This window comes from Lissotriton helveticus, chromosome 9, assembly GCF_964261635.1.
Source record: "Lissotriton helveticus chromosome 9, aLisHel1.1, whole genome shotgun sequence".
NCBI classification, from domain to species: domain Eukaryota; kingdom Metazoa; phylum Chordata; class Amphibia; order Caudata; family Salamandridae; genus Lissotriton; species Lissotriton helveticus.
In genome coordinates, this window is record NC_136070.1 from 365,064,813 (window position 1) to 365,084,628 (window position 19,816).

Here is a 19,816-nt window from a genome sequence, read left to right on the forward strand (position 1 = left end):
TACAAGATCATGAAAGCAGGAGGCCCATTTCCCCCTTTTCACTAGTAATGATTGACTATACGTTTCCTTGTCCTTGTACCTGTTGTCCCCTGAATATTTGCTACACCATGTATTGCAACATATAAACTTAGCCTCTGATAGCCCTCGACACTCAGTGCAATATGAACTTAGACGGCCTTGATTTACTTCCCTATTGTTCGGCCTGACAAATACGTTGGTCTGCACTGCACGTTTGATATTAATATTGCTAACTGTAAAGAAAATTATGCATTCATGATTTTTCTTTATGGCAGCAGTTACATTTCTGTAGCTTTTCTCTTGTCACTGAGATGAAGTAATGACATTGCATGTGTACTTTTGCAGGTTTTTTAAAACTCTACAACTATTGTCGTGTAAAGGAGATTTTTTTCAGTGGACTGATGACACCATGCCCCATGCATGTTTTATTTTTTAGAATTATGAGCAAATTTTAACTTGTTCTATGACGCTACACATTCCAAAACATTTCCTAGAGTACCATACAATGTTATACTGCTTGCTCCAGAAGAGTGAATTATTTTAATCCTTATGAGAATGCTACAGTAGTAAATACATTCAAATAAACTTTTTCCAGTGATGTTAAATTTCCATTGATCAAAAATCTTTTGTCTATCACTCAATAATGTTTTCATGCAATCTTAAAGTCTGACAACGTCCACCTTTCAACAGTCGAGAATTCAGAGACTTTTTAAATCATCTTAATGTGAAGCATCAGAAGTGCACCTCTCTCAGGCCACAGGCCAATGGGCTTGCTGAATGGTTCATGAGTACTCTGAAGAGAACCGTCCAACGTGTTGTACTAGAAAACCTTGACCTCAAAGCGGTCTTAAATTCCACTCTTCTAACTTGCCGATAGACCCCTCATTCGACTGCAGGGGGGAAGCCCTGCAACCTTGATGTTTGGGAGATTCATGGCAACCAAGTTACCTCAATGGAGCAACAGAAGAGCATATACTGAGGAAAAGACACTCCGAAAGTCTTGGATTGTAAAAGGAAAATGAAGGCCTATGCAGACAATGCGTTGACAAGCAAAAGATGTCACGTTCACTAGCGGAGATCGAGTGCTTGTTCGTCAGCATAGAAAATGAAAGTTTGATGCAGCATTCCATGCTGATCCATTTCATATTGTGATCAGCAAAGGACACATGGTGACTGCCCAACGTTCTGGGATGTCCATTACGCGAGACTCCTCACACTTCTGACATGTGGCTTGTCAGGCACTGATGTCATTGTAGAGATTGGGTCTGAAAAGACAAGTGAGGAATCCCTGACTGTTGCTGTTTCTCCATCACCAATGTCAATCATGGACATTTATACTTTCTGTCCCCAGTTTCCGAAGACACGGTCGGGACGTGTGATCCAAGTGCCACGAAGACTCATTGAAGAGCTCCAATTGTATATATTTGTAAAAAATTGAATTTTTTATTTAACAGAGGTGGACATGCAGTGTTGTGTGAGTTTGTAATGACGGAACCATTGTGGCTCCTGATGAACTCCGTAGAACTGGGACTGAAGCATTAGAGCATAGTAAGTGAATGCAGATTTAGAATGTTGAGTTTGCAGTTACACGCAGAAGAATAAAGATGTGTTGTACTAAGATCCATTTGCAGCATAGTCATTGGCGAGTACCCAGGCTGGGAAGTATGTTACACTAACTATAACTACACAATGGCAAACGCCAGTGAGTAGTTTATATGTATATATATATTTAAATCTATAGATATAGATAGATACACACACACTTCATGCTGGTGGTCCACTTGTTTCTAATCCCATTTATTTGTACAGGCTAATCTGTATGTTGCATATATCCAGAGCTTTAAGTGGGCCAGGTCCCTCCTGGTCTCAGACCTTCTAATAGTTCCTATGAGTGGGTCATAGAGGTGTTCAGAACACATGCTCCTCCAATCCTTGGCCTCTTTGTGAAGCACATAGGGCAGTAGCCTCTTGCACCAATTGCAATTGTGATTCTGTGTGAAAGAGTGCAAATCCGGTAAAAATCTGTTGATAGAGCAAAAGTTAAAGGAAATGCAGTGTTTACTGGTGAGTGGGTGTTGTGTGCACTGTCAATGGTGAAGTGAAGGCGACTTAGAAAGGAATTACATGCTGGAGAGGATGAAAAGAGGGTGCTGAAGAGGAAAGCGTGGAGGTGTTAGATTTAAAAATGTAGAATTTCAAAAAGAAATGGGGAGAAAAATGGTGTTCCAGGGAACTAGTGTAGAGAAAAATGGTATGAAGGAAAACATGTGAGTGACTGAGGCACTCTGAAGAGCACCACTCCATCCGCAGATGATTATTTAAGTCTCATATTTTCAGAATTTAAATATTTTCAATTCTAATAATTCAAAACAAAATCATTGTTATCACTCCTTTATCTGATACTGCTAATAAGCATTGGCAAAGCCGGTAGGTCTGGCTTGTTTTACCTGCCTGTTTGCAATTGTACAATATGTATGGTTAAAATGAGAGAAAGACCACAGAGAAGCATCAAAATACTGGTAAGGTGGCATGCTATGGGAAGTAAAAGATTTTAGTTTACCTTTCTAAATCACGCCCCTATAAACATAGACCACGCCTCCTTTAGAGACCACCAACTGTTGTAATACCACTTAAAGCTCTGCATATATCTGTGTGCAAACTGGGAATCTCAGATTAGAATTCTGAAAGGTCAACTCGGTTTTTCATCCTTCCATGGTTGGTACTATTACTGAGTTAGGGGGCTCTACGAAAATGTTTTGCTGTACGTAAATAAAGTGTGTGACAACACTGAAGTAGCCTATGCGCTGGCAGTAAAGTAGTGTGGCTCACTGGTTAGAGGCGGCAGACCCGAGAGCAGAGGACGGCCCGGGACCAGGGTTCGATTCCCGGCGCGGCAGGTTTCTGGACCAGGGTCAGCGGACTCGATAATTCTCTCGCCTCGGTGCCCACTCTGATCAGCGTTCACACTCGGCAACTCTGGGCATTAGCTTGCCTCATCTTCACTAACGGCCCCACCAGACCGCCGGGGATGCCTGGTCTCACCCTGGAGATACCCATTAAGGGACCATCTCTCAGGGAAGCCAGGAAGGGTTTCGCAGCGGTCGAAGCGCCTTGGGACCCTACGGGTAAGTAGTGCGCTATATAAATGCCTATACATTTACATACATACATACATACAGTACTACATGTAAACAAGTAACGCAGCTCAGGGTTGAACGAACAAGGTTTAAGCGCAATAAAGCCTGCATCTGAAATATGCACCAAAATAATATCATAAACCACATTTTACCCTGCTCTGCACATTTTTCTCGTCGCTTAAACACGATATATTTTGTTGTAGAAATAAAAGAGACAAGGAGTTAAATATTAAGTGAAAACAGCAGTTGTCAATACTAGGGTAACACTAACCCATGGCACAGTATTTACAAGATGGCGTAAGCTTACACACCGACAAAACAGCATGCTGCCGTCGTCGTTAAAAGCTCAGCTACAAAGAAACAGCTGCTGCCTGCCATAACAATTCACTATTTGTCTTCTGCAAACGTCCTCGTAAAGTTCTGCTGCACACTCGACAGCATTTCAATTCGATTGTTTGGTTTAGTAAATTGAAAAAAAAGAAGGAAAACGTCCTACCCAGTAGTTCTTTCCTGTGCTCCATGGCGCTGCTGTGGGAATGTCGCTGAGGCTGGCAATAAACTCCGGAATTAAAGACGGACCTGCCCGAAGTCAAGTTGTCATCGGCCTGAATGTAAATAAAAGGTGTGTTCGATATTGACGTCCACCTGTAAACGCAGGGCTGGTGGAACCCTGCCCATATGCCAGTGTGTGTATACCTGCTGTGTGCAGAGTGGAACGGCCCACACCCAGAGACCGGCACAGCAGACCTGTAGGAGAGGCGCATGCATTATTCAGTCACTGGCAATTGAAGCCTTGGTTTCACATGATACTGCAGACACATCACCAAGACTGGGTTGTGTTCGAAGACTGCACTGCTACTGTGCAATCTGATAGTTACCATGAAACAGAAATGTTCATATTTTCTTTTAACCAGAAAAAAACAACAAAGTTCATACTATTTCTTTTATTACTGATTACGTGTATATAAAATATTCAGAGGCATGGATGTGCTCTCCAGCAGCGCTCTCCACTTCATTCACAGGTCATACAAATTCTTACTGAAATCAAAAATCTTTGTCCGACTTGATTCACCCTTTTGCCAAACTTGATCTCTTATTAGTGCCACGCCTAAATTGTGCATTACTAACCCACCTGAGTCTCTCATCATTGCCCTGCATAAATCACACATCATTGCCATGCATAATCATACCTGCCAACTTTAAGAACAATCTCAGGTGTGAGGAGGGGTGGGGACTCTTGCCGAGATGTGCCTATGAGGCACTTTTGACCCCACCCTGCCTCCAAGTCCCCTCCTCCCAAAAAAAGCTTGCTGAGGCTAGTGCAATGTCTTGGAGTGTTTTCACAACCCTTAGTGGACGTTGGCAATTCAAAGCCTTGGAAAAAGGTGTTTTATCAACTCGTTTTCCCTGCCACCGTGTGAGATCGGCTCCTCACCGGGAGACCATGTGATGGGAGCCGTTATCGTGTGTCACAGGGTGACACTGTGTGGAGTTGCATGTATGCTTACTTCACACACCATTAAGCTATCTATCTGGGCCACATGTCATTGCCACATTGATCCACACATCACTGCCCTACCCGAATCACACATCATTGATCCACCCGATTCACACATCATTGCCCCTAACTCATAGGTACTTGCAAACATTTCTCTGAGGGCCGCAAAGTACTGTCTGTGGAAAGCCAGAGGGCCGTCCCAATGCCAACAATGTGAGAGTCGGGGTGATGAAGAGTGAGCGTAGGGGGCCGCAAAACAGATGCATATTTTGGACAGTAAACCAAGCCTTCACATGACTTCTGTCTGCCACCAATGCTCTATTCTCATGCACCAAGAATTCAAATCAGAGCATTAACTTCTAATGTTAAACGTGAGAGGGAGAGTGATACTCATCTGGTGACTGAATTACAAAATGTGAAACCAGAAAACCTGCTATCAGTCCTGCCTTTCCCACTTGATGAAATTGTGTGATCCTAGGCAATTGGTTAATTTTACTTTGCCTCCTATTTCTTCATTACCACATGTGTGGGTCCTTTAAAAGATACAAGCTCAGAATGTGTGCTGTACAAAACATTCTCTTATGTTTTATCTAATAAACTATAATGTTGGTCCAATCATTTAACAACCAAGGCTACACACAAGGTGCACCTGACAAATGTCTTGCCTTTTGGTTCTCTAATGGCATAGTTTTCATAATGGGGGTGGCATGAATGTTTCCAAGATTGTGTTTGAAAATTATCACTGCCAATAAATGCCTCTCAATGCAGTGATATAATTTGATCTACTAAGGTAAAACACTCATGCATGTTAATAAAATATACGTTTTTGAAGTTAATCATTTTTTTTACATGTTTAGTGCAAGATATCTTTTAAAATAAAGGTGTTCCTAAAAATAAGTTGTCTAGGACACCTTATTTTCTTCTTTACCGTTACTTTAGTTAACATGTAAATAAAGAATTTAAGTTTGTTTAGCAGCTTTCTGAATGTTCCTGCTCTGTCAAGGGAACAACAGCCCAGTGCTGCTGATCACCAGGGGGATGCAATTAAAGGTCAGGAGGGCAACATGCGGCCCCAAGGCTGTACTTTGAGTACCCCTGCCCTAATTGGTTCAATTGTCATCACTTGACCTATTGAACTGTAATTGTGCTACTGATTCACCAGTTGTTTTCTCTGACTCACCAGTCATGTTGAGCTTGCTCAAGCATTGCTGTAACACAAATTCAACTCTTAATCCTCCCAGCAACCCAACTGCAATCGTGCAACCAGTTCACATGTTGTACCACTGATTTACCTCTTATCCATCCTCCCACTGATTCTCACATCATTACCCAAGAATCTTACACATCGTCGTCTAACTGATCCAACTATCATCCATGATCTCATCCTTCCCTAAGGAACTAAAACCATCCTATTGTTGGCAGCGACTTTGATAAGAATTTTGGCCTTTACTTTTCTTGTATTACAGGAGGTGCCTGGCTCCATCGCTACCATCCCATGGTGTTACAATGATACCATCTTGATATAGTTAAGGATTCTTTTTTTTAACTTTATTCTTTTTTTTTAACTTTGTGATTTAATTTTTTGAAGATTTATTTTTACATGATTTCTTTACCCAGTATAAATTAAAGAGCAGTGGGCTCAGAGACGAGCCCTGCGGCACCCCCTGATCAATAGCGTGAGTCTGAGAGGAGTAAGGGGGTACTGATACTCGAAAAGATTTATTTGTCAGGAATGAGCGAAGCCAGTCTAACGCTGAACCCTCAATCCCTGCCTCCTCAAGCCTCTGGAATAGAATCTCGTGGAACACCATGTCAAAGGCGGCGCTGAGATCAAGCAAGATCAGCACCGCACTTTGACCTTTGTCCATGAGAGATTGCATTTTCTTTCAGGATACTGCAAAGAGATCTTCTTTCAGGATACTGCAAATTTCCCTGATGGCATCTGCCATGCGCCTGAAGTTCAAAGAAAGGGTCCCTGTGAAACAATATACCATTGTTTGGTTTTATTTGGAAAAAATGTAAAAATTGTAAAAATTATCAGCACACTGTAAATTAATCACAATGAGTAAACCAATATACTTGGTAAATAACAGTGCCCCAAAGAAAAGAAGTGAGGTAGCGTGATGCTGTGAAGAAGAAGGAAAGTAAGGGTAGAATTCGTGACAATTATTAGGTATCAGATTTCATTAGAAATACAGTTATAATTCAGAGGCTTCAGATCCCTGAGCCAAAATAAGGGATCATCACATTTCCCATTATACTCAAAATAGTCTATATTGACACAGGTATATCCAAATTAATGAGGGCGGTGTCAACTGAAGAAAGTGAAAAGTAGCCGTCGACGTTTCGACCCCACGCTACAGTTGTAGGCGTGTTTGTTGCCTTACATCGGGGTCTTCATCAGGACAGGGTATATACAGGGTGCACTACAATTTCTGCTACAAAAAGCACCGAAAAGTATGGTGATTCTTTACATTTCGGTCATATAATTCTAATGCAATCTCCCGCAGAAAAACAGGGCTCGTATCAAACAATCACGCGCTCCCAAACGCCGTATCTACAGACGGCGTGAAGCCCGACCCAATCTGAACTTCACTGTAGACGCCAAAGTAAACGAGTGTGTCGTCAGAGTAAATCAAAGCTGTGCGTCGAGTACGATCGCACCGAGTCACCGCTTCCAATGCTAGAAGCAATTGTCCCAACGTATGAGTGCCGCCGCTTCAAATCTGCCGTCTCATTAATTTGGATATACCTGTGTCAATATAGACTATTTTGAGTATAATGGGAAATGTGATGATCCCTTATTTTGGCTCAGGGATCTGAAGCCTCTGAATTATAACTGTATTTCTAATGAAATCTGATACCTAATAATTGTCACGAATTCTACCCTTACTTTCCTTCTTCTTCACAGCATCACACTACCTCACTTCTTTTCTTTGGGGCACTGTTATTTACCAAGTATATTGGTTTACTCATTGTGATTAATTTACAGTGTGCTGATAATTTTTACAATTTTTACATTTTTTCCAAATAAAACCAAACAATGGTATATTGTTTCACAGGGACCCTTTCTTTGTACACCAGATAGCACCCAGGTCCCATGTGGAATTCTTTGGGTACAACCCCCCTCCTTGATACTAATGCGCCTGAAGTTGCCCGAACTTTCCATCTTCCCTTCCACCACTGCTGTACAGAGCTGGGTAATGCTGTCCTTCATCTCTGAAAAGTCATGTTTGATGCAAATAAGATATGCCTGCTTTCAATCAATCAATCACGGGATTATGAAGTGCAACTGCTCACCTGATAGGGTCTCAAGGCGCTGGGTGGGGAGGGTGGCGCCGCTCTTGGATCTACACAGTGATTTTTCGAAAAGCCAGACATTGAGGTCCTTTAAGAACTTAGAGAGTGTTGGTGTCTGCAGGAGGTGGAGAGGGAGGGTTTTCCATGCCTTGGCCGCGAGGAAGGAGAAGGAGCAGCCTCTAGTTCTGGTCTTCTTGATGCGGGCTACCGTCGCAAGAGAGAGCTGAGCTGAGCAGAGTGGAGGGATCTTTGGGTGCATGGAACAAGAGGCGGTGGTTCCTGTAGGGTGGTACGGTGTTGTGGAGGGCTTTGTGGGCGTGGGTGAGGAGCTTGAAGGTGATTCTCTTCTTGACTGGGAGCCAGTGTAGTGTCCGGAGGTTCTGGCTGATGAGGCAGTGGCGCGGTGGGTTGAGGACTAGTCTGGCGGCAGCATTCTGGATGTTCTGGAGTTTGCGAGTGAGGTTCTTGTTGATCCTGGCATAGAGTGCATTGCCGTAGTCCAGTCTGCTGCTGATGAGGGCGTGGGTGATGGGTTTCCTGTGTTCAAGGGGAATCCAGTGAGGGTCTTTCGGAGGAGGCAGAGGGTGTGGTAGCAGGAAGAAGTGACAGCATTGATCTGGTGGACCATTTTGAGTTCAGAGTCTAGGATGATTCCAAGGTTGAGTGAGTGGTCCGTGGGGGGAGGGTGGCTCCCGAGGACAGGGGGCCAAAAGGTTCCTTTCCAGGCATCGGGGTGTGAGACCATGATGAGTTCTTCGGTTTTGTACATGTTGAGTTGTAGGCAGCAGTTCTTCATCCACCTGGCGACTGCTTCCATTCCTTTATGCTTTGAAAGCATGTGCTTGCAATGCAGACAAGGCACCTTCAACATAGCTGTCTCCAGGCCACCGAAGACTGACGAGCTGTTACCTTCTTCCTCTTCCAACTGTGCCATTGCCCTGCGCCACCTGCTTAGGATGTTGTGTCGCCGCAGGTGGACCTGGACTCTTGGGGTAAGGGGGGTATAGCTCTGCCTGTGTTGTGGGCAGGTCAGGTTAGCTCTCCTCTCCTTCCATTTCAAAGTTAGGTAGTGGTGTCACTGGCTTCCTGCGTTCTTGTAGGTGCAGGTGTAAGGGGTGAGGGGGCCACTGTGTTCTCATCTCCTAACTGTTCCTGAGGCTCCACATGGCCATTGAATTCCCTTTCTTCTGGCTCTTGCACTAGGGTATCTCTGACATTAAACAGTACTCGTTTAGTTTAATATTTTTTATATGTATATCACATTTCACAATGTTTTGTAAAATAAAGGTATTTAGCATCACACAGTGTGTGTAAATGTCACTTGCTTGTATTACTTAAATGCCTCTATGCTGCTTGTTTATACCTCCTTGCCTTCCCTCTTGTGTTTTATAACTACTACTCTGATAATGCATTGTTGTGTTGCAGCTAATATGTGGACTGGAGTGGTATTAGCAGCTTTCTGACTGCTCATCGAAATAGGAAATTAGTTACACATACCATGCTCATGTAAATGTACATGCATCTTACCTTGGGTGGTACTGGGCCCGGCAGAGGTGTCTATCTGGGCCACTCCTATGACAGCTTCAGCCTGAAGGGTGGATTCCACCAAGTCCTCAAAGGGTGTGAACCCAGATTGTGTGGGTGGGCCTTCTCCAGTCCTCTTTGCCTCTGTAAGCTTTGCAGCATCCTTTTCCCTGCTGTACCAGCCCTTACAAAGTTCCTCCATGGAGCGCTGCGTGACCCCCACTGCATTTATTTTTATTTGGATGTCCTGCCAAATTTTTCTCTTCTCACACTCCGAGACATGAAGTAAATATTTTCCCAATTTTTCTTTCGTGATTCTTAACCACATCCTCAGTCAGGACTTCTAGCTCTTTCTCAATGAACTTGATTTTACATTTGCGCAGGGCTGCTTCCTTCCCACTGTCTTCAGCTGCCATGCTTGTTGTAATCCACTGGTTCAGCTCTCCAAACAGGCTCCCAGGTGCAGTGCTCCTGCAGTCTGACCCAGAACACAGGTAACAGCATGGCATGCCCCACTTCCTCCTTGCGAGGTCATTATGCTGCACAGAAAGAGCAGATTTGCAATTTTGCAATTGACAAATGGTGAATTGCAAATTGGTAATCGATATTTGCGATTGCGAATTTTTTTCGCTGCTGTATTTTTTTGCAAATTTGATCACACGTAGCATTTTGCTATTCCCAATAGTGATTCGGTAAAAATTGCTATTTAAGAATCGCAAAATACTTTTTTGATATATCAGGCCCTAACTGTGGTTTTAGGGTCACACCAGACCAGGACAAAATCACAAGTTTAGGCTGACTACTATGGAGCATGGGCCAGGTATAGGGACCCGTGCTCCATAGTAAGCTGAACAAAGTGCCTTAATTCCAGGATGTGAAGCGTTGTGAGATCCTACATAGAGGATGTGTCACCCAGCAGCAATTCTGAGGGGCTGCGGACCTGCAATGTGAGGTTCTGCATCGAGATGCATTGTGCAGAGGCAATTTCAATGAGCTCCAAATCTGCAATGCGAGGTCCAGCGCTGAGATGTGTCACGCAGCTGCGGTTCTGAGGAGCTGCAGGGCCATACGTTGCACTGTGTCAGTTCTGGTAGGAACACAGCTGGACAGACAGAGCACCTTCAGGCCCAATAATAAGGATCCAGGACTGGGGTGGCACCACTTGGGAGGGCAAGACTCACAGCAGGCAGAGTCTAGGTGCTTAATTCAAGGTGATTGGAGCCTTTTCTGTCCCAGAGGTCCTGATCATAAGTCCTGCCAACTAGACCTTGGACTCACTCGGGTAGTCCCGGGTTCAAGAGTCAGGTCCAGTCCTTCTCACTTAGGCAGCAGAGTAGCAGTCATTCCTGCAGAGCAGCACAGCAGCCCTTCTGAGTCTTCCACAGATCCAACGGTGAACAGTTGGGTCTGGGGTTTCAATATTTATACCTGGTGCCCACTTTTGAAGTACAAGTTTCTAGAGACTTCCACCAGCAGAAGTGCTTGGAATGTTCTGCCTCCCAGCCCTGGACCCGGCTTATCGGAGGGCACAACCAACTAGCTTCATTCTCTTTGTCAGTGTGCTGAGGCAGAGACTAGAGATGTGCTAGTGTGGTAGGTGACAACTCCTCCCTCCTATAAAGTCAAGAAGGCCCATTCTCACTACACCTATTCCCCTTTGTCTCACTGCCTGGGAGCAAATACACAAAGACCAACTGCCAGCTACACCAATTCATGTCACCCAGGATAGAGGCTGCAGGTACCAAATGGTTACAAGAAAATGGCAACTTCCTAATAGTGACATTTTTAGAATTGTACAAACTCCAACTTTACCTTTAAGGAGGGCTTTAAATTACAATTCTTTAGACACCAAACTTGCAGGGGCAGCTCCTCCATTTGAGCGGAGGAGCATCGCCCACCTGCTGTGAGAGCAGCAGGCACACACAAGTAAGTAAAATGGCATGTCAATGTCATTTTACTTAAACGCTGCAGTGCGAAGGCAGGGGGCGTTGCTGAATCCTGCAATTGCAGGATTACATCTGCCCCTGCAGTGCACATATAGGGTTGGCCGGCTCTATTGCTAGGGCCAGCCTGACAGACACTGTAAAGCCAACAATCCCTGGCTGCGAATTAGAGCATTAGAAATGCAATAGGTCTTGCATTTTTTTAAGTTAGAGCTATCGGCATTGCTCAACAGCTAATAACAGACAGGAGCACCAAGGGGTAAGTAGTCAGGTCGCCCCCCACTCAACAATATATTTCAATAAGACCTGACCTACTCAGAACAGTATTTTATAATTCCTGGTCCTTGGAATTATAAAATACTGTTCTGAGTAGGTCAGGGCTTATTGCTCAACAGCTACCAGATAGAAATTGCCACTTTGCGGTGCCGAACAGGGCATTGCTCCATGAAACGGCCTGAAAGCCTAAAATGATGGTGTTAGCCTACAAAATAAATAGGCATATCAGGATTACCAGGAAGAACCGCAGACGTATCGGGATGGCCAATGCAAGCAAACAATGAGTGATATTGCCTGGGCGTGACCCAAGCACAAAAAGGCAGGAGAATCGGACCCAATGCACCAATAAAAACCCCATATTTCTAAATGCACAACAACAAACAAATGGCACTTATTGGTCATACCAAAAGCCGGTGGAGGAGATAACAGCAGGTCTTGCAGACAGCGCATGCGCACTGCCTAGGCTCAACCTAAAAAGACAACAACATGATTCGTGTAGAGGGAAACATATGTCTGGAATCTCGTGGCTCCCTTGTTATGAAATGCTTCAGCCCGGCACACCCCTCATGTTGTCTAAGGTGGGTGCTAACCAATACGAAACACTCAAATAGGGTAAATAGGAGAGACTGCCGTATCATTTTATAGGTAGTTTGTTCCACTGGCAAATCATAACTCTGCGACTAAGGTGTTTTCTGCATAAATATTATTTCACACACTAGCCCTATCAACCATCATCTGCTGCATCGCTTGGAGAGTTTTTTTGGGTCACCACAAAGATATGGCTTTAAATATCTCATCTGTGCTGTTCAAAGTTAATTTCACTCCCCCTGCTCTTGGCTGTGTGATCTGTAGTTTGGAGAGTCCACCATAATCCTTCAGTGAATGGTATTTCAAGAGGAAACGAGGCTCTATTGAGCTTCCGGTCAAAGGCTGGGATCTTTTTAACAAAGTTATCACTCCTTTCATTTCCCCAATTTTGACTTTGATTGAGACGCCTCGGACTATGTCTGTATGGATGCGTTTCAGCTAATGGCTGACATGGCCTGCAGTTTAGTTGCAAAGTTCCTTGCTAGGGAGGCTGGCAGCCTTCTCACACACCTGCTTACTGGGGTGGAAGTCACTGCGCAGTCGAAGGCAGTACTTTTCAATCATTCCCGACATTTATCATTGTCCTTGACCTCAGGCGCCCCCTGGTGGGCGAGGCTGACAGAAGAGCAAAGTCTAGTGAAATAAAAACAATCTTCTAGCTCCTTTGGGTTAAATGTTATTACAGTTGTCGCACAAGGAGAGCAATGCAGACGCACATATTTCACTAACATGAAATGGTGACTGTTGCTTACTGTAATCAGGTACTTGAAGCGGTGACAATGTTGCTCAGATAATGTAAACATCCCAATAGGATGGCCTGCGGCAAATGCTTTTGTCGGCAGCAGAAAACACTAAATATTTAAACACATCAAGCAGGGCAGTTAGGATTCCTTCTTTTTCATGATGTTTTTCGTTTTGCTAATTTGAAAAACTATTGTTCACCCCCGAGATACTGTTCCCAAAGCTACTGGTATTTCAACAGGTCACTCAGACTTTAGAAGCATCACACGCATATGGCATCTCTTCCTAGAGTCCCATGTCTTGAATCCATCCTAGTGATACACGTACATAGCACACATGAAATGTACTATAATGTTGTACAGAGTTTGTTATATGTAATTTAGTAAACCCTGCCACATAATTTAATCAATTTTTGCCACATAATTCTAGGGACTCTGATTTCTGGATACCTTCTTGGGTATCATGAAACAGAAGAGGAAAATCCGCTTGGAAAAAGACTGGCTTTAGTCCATAATACGGATTTAAGAAACAAACAGTACCATTATGCAAAGTTAAATTTGCAACACGCTTAGATTTACACTACTGCTGCCCATGTCAGACATCACATGATAGGGCATAGTGGCCTGGCATCAGTATCTTATCAAGAAAGAGAGGCAACAACGTTTCAGGCGAAAGAAAGAGCGGATTTGCCGAAGTAACAGCAGCTGAATTCCAGGAAAACCTTGCTTTCCCCCCCAAAGACAAATTCGTACAACCACAAAACAGTACTTAGTTGCTGCTGATGTCAAGTGCAGCCAGGAAAGATACAACAGTGGAGATGAGGTAGTACATATTTATCAGATTCCTGCCCCTTTGACTACTCATCTGCCTCCCAGAAAACATCACAATGAAGTTTAGACCCCCAGGCATAGAAGATTAGGCCCAGGCAAACAACCACTAGAATCACCTCCACAAGGGCCTTAATCCATCCACTCAGAAGTTGCTAACCTGGGTCCACAAATTATACCAATGATATATAGCTGTACCTTCGAGTTTTGTCTCCCTTGGTTACTCAACGTCTTAAATTCTGCCTCCGGAGAATCAAGAAATGGATAGATTAGTAATTTTCTGAAATTAAATACAGTCAAAACTGAGTTCAAGGTGCTTGATAATAAGAATTGTAACCCACACCTTGGACTGTGCATGAAAGAAATAGTAGCTAATGTTTTATTTTCTCCATACTAGTGTAATCAGTTATGCTTTTAAGCCTAAAATGTCCATGCTGTTACTCATTAAGGACTTTGTTGAAGTACCCAATGTTCATCACTCAATGTTCAACTTCTTTTCGATGAGGGCTATAAATCATGCATACACCACATGACTTAAGTCTGTTGTCTGAATTTCCCCTCACATGTCTAAAGTATTTGCTGCCTAGTTCATATAGGATAGTGCTAAGAGGTTCAACCAAATCAGCGCTAGACATACACCTGGTGTTACCTGGTAGATCCAGGAAGTTTCACATTCAGAGTCTTTTGTGGTTGAGAGGTGCTTTTTTAATCCAATCGAGAACAACCTCATGTTAATTGTCTGCTTACTTCACCTACATCAAGACCAAGATTTGGTAGAGAATAGGGTTACAGTGAACTTATTTAGGCTTTTCGGCATCGCTCAAAACGTGATTTTTTCATCAGCTCCTGGGCATGGATTGTAGAGAGGCAGACGTACCCATGGAACACCAAGTTTGTCATGCGTGGACCTCTGGTTTTTGGATCTCTGTTGTGAATAAGTCTCCCTAATGGAGTCACACCCACTGTGAGAAAGTGCCATCTTTCTTGCATGGTATGCCCCTACTTTTTGCTGAATTGCTGATGTGCTTTGACTGAGTATGCCCTGGGCTCCTGTCAATTAGGTGCCCAGGGCCCGTTTTCCTTCCCTAAAAACTGTATTGAAGCTGAAACCCAATTGGCATCTCTGGCCACGTGTCAGCCCCTGGTAAATGGTACCCAGGGCATTGTGACCAGAGAAGACCCCTAAGGGCTGCAGCACTTATTGTGCCACCCTTAGGGGCCCTGCACCCTGACACACACACACTGCCTTGGCAGGCTGAATGTCCTGGTGCAGAACTAAACAAAGAGTCGACATGGTACACATCCCTGTGTGCCATGCCCACAAACCCACTGCCCTAGCATACATCAGTCACCCCTCTAGCTGGGTGCCCTATGCCAGTGGTGTGGGCACAGGTGCATGAACCCTATGCCCCTACAGTACCCAGGGCCATCCATGGGCACTGTAAGTGCAGTGATGCCATTAAGAGTATTTGGTGCTGGGAGGGTGTAATTACGAACTCCACAGCACCATAATGGCTACACTGAAGACTGACAAGTTTGATATCAAACTACTCAGCACATTAAACCCACACTGATGCCAGTGTGGGATTTAACCTCTTGCATGCTCATGACAAGCTCAGTGTAAACTTTTAAAATACAATAATATTCCTTAAAAATCACTACTGTAACCAAAACGCTTTTACTTAACTGTTTATAGCTCATGTCCCGGGACTGAATCTAGGATCCAGTCCTGTGGTTAGAAAAGTAATCTACAAAGTAACTGATTGCATTTAACTAGAAATTCCCATTGAGCTCAATGTTGCATTGTGTTTGAAATTGTGTTGCCTATTGCAACAAACTGTAACTATTGCATTCAAACAGTCTATTGCCTATTTGAAAAGTATTTAACTATAGTAACTCATCCTGAGAAAGTATATTTTGATACCTTGTTGGTTCTAAAATAAAACAACTATATCTTTTGATACAAAACAATTGGCCTAGAGTTCAGTTCTTGAATGTGTGAGACTATTTGCTGACTGAGTGTGCACAACAAATGCTTTACACTGTCCTCTGATACTGCCTTACTGCTCGACCAAGCTACCACTTTAGAGAGTAAGGTTATATCTAACTTTAGCCTCTGCAAAACTCTGGGGACTGGGGACTATATAAACACTGTACCTTCCTTTGGTCCAGTATATATAGAGCCACTTTCCTACACCCACTCACTATAAGTGACTGTGAAACATGGATTTGAGCAGCAGCTGTCATTGCCTACCTTTTAAGATCAGTTGCTGTGACAACTGTGGTAAAGAGCTCTCAGCAGGTTGTTTGCAAGATGGTATGGATGTATGGACGCTAGGAGAGGGACTGCTTGTCTGACCGATGGTGGTTTCTGCCCACCGACTACCAAGAGGTAGATGGGACCCAGAACATATTGGCCTGCCGTGTCCTTAAAATACAATTGGGAATCCAAGAAGACATATCCACTTTCTTCCTAGCTTAAACATAAAATCTGAGGTGTTCATACAGTTATATACTTTTGGTAAGAGGCTCCCAAAATATAACGTTTAATGAGCACAGTGTAGGGAAACCATTCACAGGACTTTCCTTGTGAATTTCAGTGTTTCAAACACATACCAAGAGTCAGTTTCACTCTGTATGCATTTGTTTATGCATTTATAAAATTGAGCATAATTCCCTGTGCCCTCAAATCCACCACCTTACTCCGATAGCTACAGCCAAGGGATCCAGTGCGGATTCAAAGAGGAGCTTTAAATGAGGTGATCCTGTTTCCTACCTTTAGGTAAACTTACAAAAGCAAATATACAGGGCCAGACTGGGGAGCCAATAGCAGCTCAGGCGAAAATGCTCTAACAAGCCAGCTCCCCGCCATATCACGCTATTGCTCACTTTCAACCCATCCCTTCTCTCGTCTCCTTTTCTGATAGATTTCTCTCTACCTTCCTCTTCTCTCCCTCCCTTTTTCTCTCTCTTGAAACCTCCCCATGCCTGCTGCAATTAACCTCGGGGAGCTGGGGAAAGTGGCAGAGGGCACATGAGCGACCCTAGGCTTTCAACCCAGGCTTAAGGGCTTACAGCCCGGCGGGGAAATGCCCACTGGAATAAAAGGCATGCTGGCCCTGCCAAAAGCACACCGTTGATGTAATGTTGTGTGCCTTGAAGCAAGTTTGATGAAATGTTGTAAACCAGCAAAAAACTGAAATGAAACCAGCTAAGCCACAATTCCTCAACAGCAGCAGGAGGGATCCATCGGTGCAGAGCTATTATTCTATTTTATTCTATTGTAGGATAATAGCATAGTAAGCCAAGCCACCCACAACTCATACAAAGAACAAAGAAAACGTTTTAAGTCCTTTAATGTCAATGTAAATCAGGAAACATGCACAGTATTTCAACAGAAAGCAATTGTCTGCATATTTTCGTAGTTTTTAATAGCATTCTAAACATATATATCACTTATTTTTAATTCTACTTATTTAAATTTATTCTGGTGATGTGTGTCTTTAAAGGGGATGAAATATTACCATAGAACAAAAGACACTTGCTCTTAATGCTCCTTTCTTCTCTCCCTCGCTCTCCTACAGGTGTATTTCCATACTACTTAAGTTTAACTTACGCACATCTTTTGATGCTCTCGTGTTCCCAAAATAATTGATCATAAAAATACATACATATATCAGTGGCAGCTACTCTGCTAAGGCGGAGGAGCATCGCCCCGCTGAGCAATTCAAAACGGAAAAATGAAATGATAATAACACTATGTTATTATCATTTTATTTAACCATACTGGCTCAGTTGGCTTGGGACGAGGCTGGCCTGTTTAGAGCTGGGGGAGGCGTGGTAGGCACTTCCTAAGTGCGCATGACATTTTGGCAGGCCCTCTCGGGCTGGCCAAACAGTCATGCACACTTTGCATGCTCTCCGCCCAGGCTGACTTATAGCCTGGGTGGAGAACATGCCCAGCCTCCTAGCAAAATGCCTTAGCGCTGAACCACGGTGCTCGGACCAATCAAAATGCTGCAGTAAGGCACGTTTTGATTGGTCGGGGAGTCTAGTCTGGGAGGCTGTGTGCTTCCTGGTTCCTGCTGCCCGGGAGAAGAGAAGAGGACGGAGGAGAGGCAGCGGCCGGCGGCAGTATCCAGGTAAGTGGTTTTCTTTATTCCCTCGGCACCCCACTGCGCTGCCTGCCCCCACCCCATTTGGCAGCAACTGCTACTGATATATATACATAAGCGTTAAGTCAGTTCTCTTCATCCATTGGTATGCTCTAGATTAATTCATATTTTGGTTCCACTCACCAAAGCACTTGACATGGCACTATGGATCCGCCTACTTAATCCGTTAGCTTTCTTGTAGTGTGAGTAATGGGATTTTTCCTGCTCACAAGTATGCAGCCCCTGAAAAGGAGTACAATTCAGTGCCCGGGCTGGTGTACTTGATCTAACTATATTACTCTCCTTTACATTTTCTCTACTACATATAGGCATCTAATGGCTTCCCCTCCCATCTGCCTCACCACTTTTTTTTTATTTATTTTTTATTTATTTTTTATATATATTTTTATTGATTATAACACAAGAGTAAACATATACATATCGGGTGTCATTTGGTGAAACATATTACAGCGGCGAATGGGCAAATGAATTGAGGAAATACACTATAATCATAGGCATATGAAAAATATCAATACCAGCTTAGAGCTGAGGCAAAACAATACGATACAGATAACCATAAGCAAACCTTATCAGAACCCGCCCACCAGGGATACAGGATATGAAGATTGGACATTCGACACCCGGATATGAGGAACAAAAGGATCAGGAGAATATGCCACATCTCTTGTGAAGAAGGGAAAAGGGAAATAGAAAGATCATAGAACAAAATAAAGGAAAAAAAAAAAAAACTCAACCCCCCACCCTGCACCCCTGCAGATGGCTACGACCTAACCCCACTAGCAGCGTGCCTGTCGCCCCCTAAACTACACCCCAAGGAAGGGAAAAGATGGAGGAAGAAATGTGTTACAAAACGATACGGGCTCCCGGACTCCCCTCCCCCCCGCCAAAAGCAGACATCCCCTACCGCGGTATTAAGCGAGTTACAACAGACTAATAAGCAAACCAATAGGGGAGCCACCGACAGAGAAAAGTCCGTCCCGCCCAGCCCCCGGCACCACAGAGGCAGCAAATCCCTTTTCGATCATAGCAGTCACACCAAACCCAGACAATCAGAATTCCATCTGGCCCTCACTCCCACAGATACAACCCAGCAGAGCCAAAAGAAAGTAATTGTACCAAATTCCAACAGTCAAATTCAGCCCTGGCCCTTACGATCCATTGCACAAACCCCATCCAGTAGGACCAGTATAGTAGCAAAAGAGTCAAAGCGTTGTTGAAAAAGGAGATCAATATAGCCTGAAAGAGTCAAAAAGGTTAAGTCTCGAAGTCTATCAGATACACGAAAGTCAATCCAAAAAATATTAGTGGAGGTCTCCAGAAGAGAAGGAAGAAATGAGTCAGGTGCGGGCGATGACTTTGCCGATCTTGCTAGTTGTTCAGGGGCTCCAGTAACGTACCGCTGTAATTGTGCGGGTACAATTGGCACCAGTTTCTGATCATATTCGGGGTTCTCCTCTCGAGGTAGATCAAGCTCCGCGGGGGTCACCGTATGTTGCAGGTCTGACACAAGGCTGGAGTCCGGTCTCAAACAAACAGTCTCGAGGCTTGCAGTCAAATTGTGGAGAGCAGCCTCCATTTGCAGGCGAAGAGCCCCGATGGCGGCCATTACGGTCCCCAGGGTCGGTCCACACATCGTCCGATCCATCTCCGCGTGAACGATAACAAAGCAGATCTTCAACCCCGGAGGCCGGCTACTCCGGGGAAACCAACAGGCGCGGAGTGGACGGAAGCGACTGGCGACTCACAGGCTTGGCAATCTTTACACCGCTGCCGAGAGCGGGGGCCCACC

General features: G+C 44.2%; 1 protein-coding gene across 2 annotated transcripts in view; it reads right to left on the bottom strand.

The window, feature by feature from the left end:
• The window catches only part of CLMN (calmin), a 558,733-nt gene that overhangs the window by 450,891 nt on the left and 88,026 nt on the right, over positions 1-19,816 (bottom strand). The window contains exon 1 of one of the 2 annotated variants that reach the window (XM_078660112.1): positions 3,652-3,722. The exons of the other annotated variant lie outside the window; for it this stretch is intronic. Within the exon in view, the coding sequence (XP_078516238.1) occupies positions 3,652-3,676 (25 nt within the window). The 5' untranslated portion in view covers positions 3,677-3,722. Of the gene's footprint in view, positions 1-3,651; positions 3,723-19,816 lie in introns of those variants that run through there. 2 annotated transcript variants of the gene reach the window in all.